The 6,000-nt window shown below is 36.1% G+C and overlaps 1 protein-coding gene across 1 annotated transcript in view; it reads right to left on the bottom strand.

Annotated features, from left to right (window-relative positions):
* Positions 1-3,429: 3,429 nt before the first annotated feature.
* Positions 3,430-6,000, bottom strand: part of TMPRSS15 (transmembrane serine protease 15) — a 53,797-nt gene continuing 51,226 nt past the window's right edge. Inside the window, exons 27-28 of the mRNA XM_027715634.2 lie at positions 5,593-5,732; positions 3,430-3,921 (exon numbers count right to left, since the gene is read on the bottom strand). Of these exons, the coding sequence (XP_027571435.2) occupies positions 3,766-3,921; positions 5,593-5,732 (296 nt within the window). The 3' untranslated portion in view covers positions 3,430-3,765. The remainder of the gene's footprint in view (positions 3,922-5,592; positions 5,733-6,000) is intronic.

The raw sequence follows: 6,000 nt of genomic DNA, 5'->3' as shown, positions 1-6,000 counted from the left end.
TTTGTTTAGTGTTTATTTGTACGCAACACAGTTTTTGATCCTCAGGTACAAATATTATTTTATTAAATATTAACATAGTTGCTGACAGAGATAGCCACCATGTTGTGACATCAACCTGATGTGGCAAAATTCAAGGATTCATCAATTTGTTGTCATAGAATGAATTCACTTTACCTGGGAATGACCATAACTTTTTTGACATGTTGCCCCAAGCTCAACAGAAATAACTTGGCAAGTGACACCTCATTAATGAGGTGTCCTTTGAAGGCAGCTACTAGCTGTTAGTCAAGTAAAATATTTTTTACTTTTTTCTGATGGAAAAAATTCACAGTGGGCCAGATTTAGATTAATGTCTTTTTTACATAGACTTACTGAAACAGTAAAGATCATTTAAATATAGCTAATACTTTGTTAGGAATAATGTAACGTTGGAACAAAGAGAAGACAAATAGCATTTCTTGGAAGTGGCACTAATAGATTGATCCCAAAGTTATTCAGACTATTATCTAAAAAAGCATTAATTATGTTAATTGGTGGACAGATTTAGAGGACTAAAGTCTGCTTTTAGAGTTATGATTAACATCATTAATGTCCATTCTCTCTGGTTCCTTAAGAGCTTTCTGTGCCTTAAGAATGGTTTTACCAGCCATTAGGAGCAGCCTTGGGGTGGTGGCAATAGCACTCTGGCTGATTTGTTGGTGACAGCCTGGTGCTGGAGCAGAAAGTTAAGGAAATTTACTGCAGTTCCAGCAAGAGTTCAAGAGCATGAGTTCAACCTTGTTGGTTTTAACACAGATTCCAAACTACCACTGGGTGGGTGTTGGGGAGAGACTGACTGAAGCAAAACTGTTGGGTTGTCTGCACTGTGCTGGCTGATGTTAAACACATGAGTTCAGAGACAAATGTGCATCAATTTTTTCCGAGTAAAGAAAAAAATATTTGAGAGTTCAATGCCATTAATACTAATTGTGCAATTAGTTGCTGAAGCACTTTTGGAGACATCTTAAAGTTGCTGTTATGCTATGTTTTTACTTCCTCTTCAAAGAAGCCTTCTTCTGTAGTTCATGTTAGGTATTGTTATTCCTACTGAAAATATTCTGTAGTTTTTCCAATCAGGCACAGCTTTTTTTTCTGTTCAATCCCCACTTCAGTTTCCTCTGTAGTGAGAAAATACTTTGATCCTGTGTGATCAGAAAGACTGGAATTGATTTTTTTCTCCTAACTTAATTATTGCTCAATTCAGCTGAGGGCAAGAGAGACCTCTTTCTTGGCAACAGTTGCAGTAAAAGGAACTTAGTTATTTTTATGGTATTGAATGATTAACTCCCTTTAACTCAATGTAAGGATTAACTATTTCTTCATGTTTCTTGCATCTAGAGGATATGTTGAGGTGTAGCAATTGATATTATGGTTAACACAGCAGAAGTGATTTCCATGCAGCAATTAGGCTAATGCAAATACCTTCAGATGTGTTTCTTATGGAGTGAAAGCAATTTCTGGGCAGTCATCAGCATGGACCACTCAAACTCTGTGTGAAGGGAGGAAAGTGGCATGCAGTGTTTTTATTATAGTGTACTCAGCTTTTATGTATGAGTAAGAAATATTGGCTATTGGGACAAAATAATTCTGTCATATCACCATATCCGTCCTCTGTTTCAAAGCATCTTGGAACTGTGACTCAGTTGCAAAAATAATCCATGCTACTCAAGTGTTTCAACACTTGATTTCTCCACAGGCACTTGAAGCCATGAATGCTGACTGAAGGCTAGAATGGGATTGACTAAGTTTTACAGAGATATAAATTAGTTGAAATAATTTTTTTTTTAAAAATTATAATAATTTATAAAACATCTACATTTCTATGACAGAATTTATAATGGGAAATTTTATAATGTGATGGGATGATTTATCAATATATACCTCAAAATATATCTATGCTTTGCATTTTGTGAAGCAAAAAAATACACACAAATAAAAGTATGTTCCTTTATTTCCGGGAAGCACATTTTTCTAGTGACTGGATCTGTTTTGAGCTGGCTTTTGTGTTTTGTTAACAGACTGAAACAAAATCTACTGTAGTGGTGTAGGGTAAATAATGCAGAAATCATGTCTCGTTTTAATTAAGCATTTTAATGTAATTGCTTCATCCAAGTCAGCTTCTACTGCTAGCAGAATGCAATTTATTTTCAGTGGTTGCTTTCAAGTGAAGGAGAGTAACAGGAGAAGTGGTCCACTATGAAAGATAGAATTTGCACCTTTAACATTTTAATGTTAAAAACTGTGTGTTTTATATGAGGGAATGTGTCTAATACACCTTCATACCTTCTCTCTGGCTTAATTACATTTGTATGTGTTCCTTGTGGTCACAGGTGTCTTGATAGTGATACATATTTTGTTCTGGACATAGTTCTCAAATGCTTATGAAGACCTGAAAGCAGTTTGCGACTTGATGCTTTTTTTTATCAGTGACCACCAGCCTGTGTTTGCAAATGAGCCTTGTATTTTTAGCACTTCATATCTGCATTTAGCATTGTAAGCATCAAGTCTGTGAGCTTCTTACAGAACCGTACATTGGTATGTATATGTGAAGATACACATACACAGTAAATGAAAAGGCAGTTTGTACTTTTGGCACTGTGGAATTAAAAATACATTAAATTCCTACACTAGGCTGAAAACAGAAAGAAAGAAGTTCATCATTTTACACTAACATTAAGGAACCATAGAATTTAAGGCATTGCAACATATTTTAATAGAAACCTATTTCTAAAAGAGCTCAAGAAGATACACCCTCCCCTTTTTTGTTCTTCATATTCTTTCCCTTTAGAATAGTGTAATGGGATATCCTGATAGTTTTTATACCAAGCACAAAATCTGTACTAAAAAAGTACAGAAAAAGCATGTAATATAGGAACCCTATTACTTTTTATTCACCAGGAAAAGTAGGTACTCATTACTGTAAGATGCTTTTAAAAAAACATAACTTTTTATGAGAGGAAGTTGCAGTATTGTGAGTCTGTGCTTGGGTGTGCACAAGCCCATATCGATAATTGCTTGAATAATTGCCAAAACACTTGCCTGGAAAGAAAACTAAAAAGCTATATTCAATCTTTATTTAACTCTATTAATTCCAAATGAATTACACAAGAGAGAACTTTCAGCTAACATTCAGTTTATTCATTAGAAAGGAGCATGATACATGATCAGCCCCTATGCACAATCCATAAACCTCATTCCAGAGCTTTTTGTAATAGACAATGCCAAGGGACTCCCATGAGCCCAGTTTAAACAAACCTTTATTTTGATATTCAGACAGATCACTGGGAAAGAGTTGACTATGCATTAAATCAAAATGCACATTGAAAAACACAGTATAAAAACATAAAACCAGGTGTTTTTTTCACCTCATATTAATAATTTTGATTCTTTTTCACTAAAGCATTTGCAGTTTGGAAACTTTTTATATTTTTCTTTTTTACTGCCCATGCTTTGTAAAACCCTCCACTGTGCATTTAATGCACTGGTGTTCAAAGAAACTGTTTTCCCACACCCTCATATAAAAAAAAAAAGTAAAATGATAAAACTATTTATTAATAAACCCACAACATCTATTTTGAAATATTGCTCTCAATTGGAAATGGAGTTTTCAGTTACTAATATTTTCCTCCTCAAAATTTAAATATTCAGTTTTTCTGTGAGATTAACATGCCAGTCTGGCTTACTTTCAACATTTCAATTATATCTCTATAATTAAAAAATACCCAGCTAGTAGATGACATTTTTGATCCAGTCCACAAACTTGGTGACTCGAACATACACTCCTGGTCGTTCAGGAAGTGCACACTTGTAGCCGAATGATGTTACACCAACCAAAAACCACTTGTCCCCATCTTCAAATGTCAGAGGACCACCTGAATCTCCCTGCAATAAGAAATTCAAAAGTTAAAAGTGAACTGTTCATCTCTGAAGAAGAACCTGCTTATGATGTTTTGTTTTGATGCTTTAATAATAGATGTTGCATCCCTATATGACTTGGGCACCAAGAAGTGATATCAATATGAATATTTCCATGTGAAAAAAATTCTTGAAATTATAGATTTCCTTTTTTTCTTCCTTTTTTTTTAATGACATGATCTTCAACTCTTACCAGTCTTTCAGTACGGAACTGAGTTTCAAGTTATTTTCTTTTTGCTTATTACATTTACCTTCAGCCCTTCATCTTTCACAAAGTCTGGGTAAATGTGTAGATTTTTTTTTGTTGTTGAATATATTCAACGAAAACACAGTTCTATTTTCAGTCACCTCAGAGTTTCTTCAGTTTCAAATTTAGAGAAGGCGACAAGATTTCCAAAAGAGAAGGTGTCCTTTTCTCACACCTCCTTCTCAATAGTTTAGCAGATGTAGCATTGCAATAGGGACGGAATTTAATTCATCCCACAGGCTGACTGGGGGATGAGTCAGACATGAGTGTCTTGTTTTGATGAGAAAGAAAACAATGACTATTTTTCATTGTCTATCCAGTTAGTTGAACCAGTTAGTTGGTTCTTCTCATGGCCCTGTGAATAGATCTTTACTGGAGAGTTCTGCAAGGAGTTCACCATTAAAATACTTCTGCCCATAACTCTAGGGCATCCCAGAATGTTCAAAGGCTGTGACAGCAGCCTAAAGGGGGAAGTGCTCACAGGACTCACTTGTTCATCTTTGCTTATGGCTGAATGGTCATGATCACAGCACTGGTCACTTGTGCTCTGTATCAGCCTGTGGTGCTGAACTTTTTTTCTCTCTCTCTTTTTTTTTTTTTTTTTTTCCCCTCCAGTATGAGATTCAGAAAACAAAAAGGATAAAGAAAGACCACAGAAGGAAGGGGCATTATGCTTGCACACACTCCTCCTTCTGGACTAAACTAACCAAAGTTGCTGCACCTGGTGAAGGCTTAGATTGGGAGAGCTAGGTAGGAGCAGTTGTGTGAGTGTGCTCCTTATCAGGCTTGAGGAGAACCAGCCAGTCTCCATGCCATAGACTCCATATTGCTGGACAAAAAATTATGTGACAGCCAGTTCTGAGTACATCCTCAAAGAGAAGCAGTGTCTTTATAAGCAGAGCTGGAATGGATAAAAACTAACCCTCCTAGGAAGCAACATATGAGATCAATGCAGAAAGGCAGCCTTTCTGAAATACTATGGCATCCACTGACCAAAGGTCTCCAAAGTCTACAGTTTCTCCCTTTCCCTTCATGAAGCATTCCTGAGACTTCAATCTATTTGGCGTTTATTTCTCTGTTCTCTGCTTTTCCCTAAACATATCCGTCTCTCCTTCATAGAATTACTCAGTAGTAATTATTCAAAGCTAAGTGCAGAAAATTTCCAGTCTTATTTAACTCCCTCCATGTTTATGCCAAGATGACATGAAAAAAAAAATTATTTTTTCAACTTGTATCCTGACAAGGTATTAAATGGGCAGAATGCTGTGGGTAGAAATTACATTCATGGACAGTGATTGTCCTAGTTTTATTGACTGGAGGATCAGGGAGCATTTTATTCAGTAACTAGATTTAGTATATGTTAGCAGTGGAAGTGAGTTGCTTGTATTTACCTGACAGGAATCTATTCCTCCCATGTCATATCCTGCACAGAGCATATTCTCAGTGATACTGTATTCTGGCATCCATTCTTGGCATTTCTCATTTGAAATGAGGGGCACCTCTGCTTCTCGCAATATATCCGAAGTGGGACCTGATGAAAATACAAATTACCTTTACCTGCAGCAATAAATATGCACATCCTGCTTGGAACACTGATGGTTTTGTTCCTTTTCCAGCATGCTAGGCATGCTCCCAAGCAGCAGGAATCTCTAGTTCTCTGCTGTACCATTCAGGCTTATGCCCCTGTAACACAGGCACTGATTAAAAGGTGCTTGTTACCTGAATCCTATCTTTCATTTGTGTAATGGGACTGAATTTGGTTATAATTAAATAAAGATGACTAAAATCAATGAGTAGAA

The sequence above is a fragment of the Pipra filicauda genome, unplaced genomic scaffold, assembly GCF_003945595.2.
Source record: "Pipra filicauda isolate LSUMZ 115617 unplaced genomic scaffold, ASM394559v2 scaffold197_size1571708_pilon, whole genome shotgun sequence".
Classification (NCBI taxonomy): domain Eukaryota; kingdom Metazoa; phylum Chordata; class Aves; order Passeriformes; family Pipridae; genus Pipra; species Pipra filicauda.
Note: the sequence above shows the minus strand (reverse complement) of the source record. Positions and strands in the feature narration are given on the sequence as shown.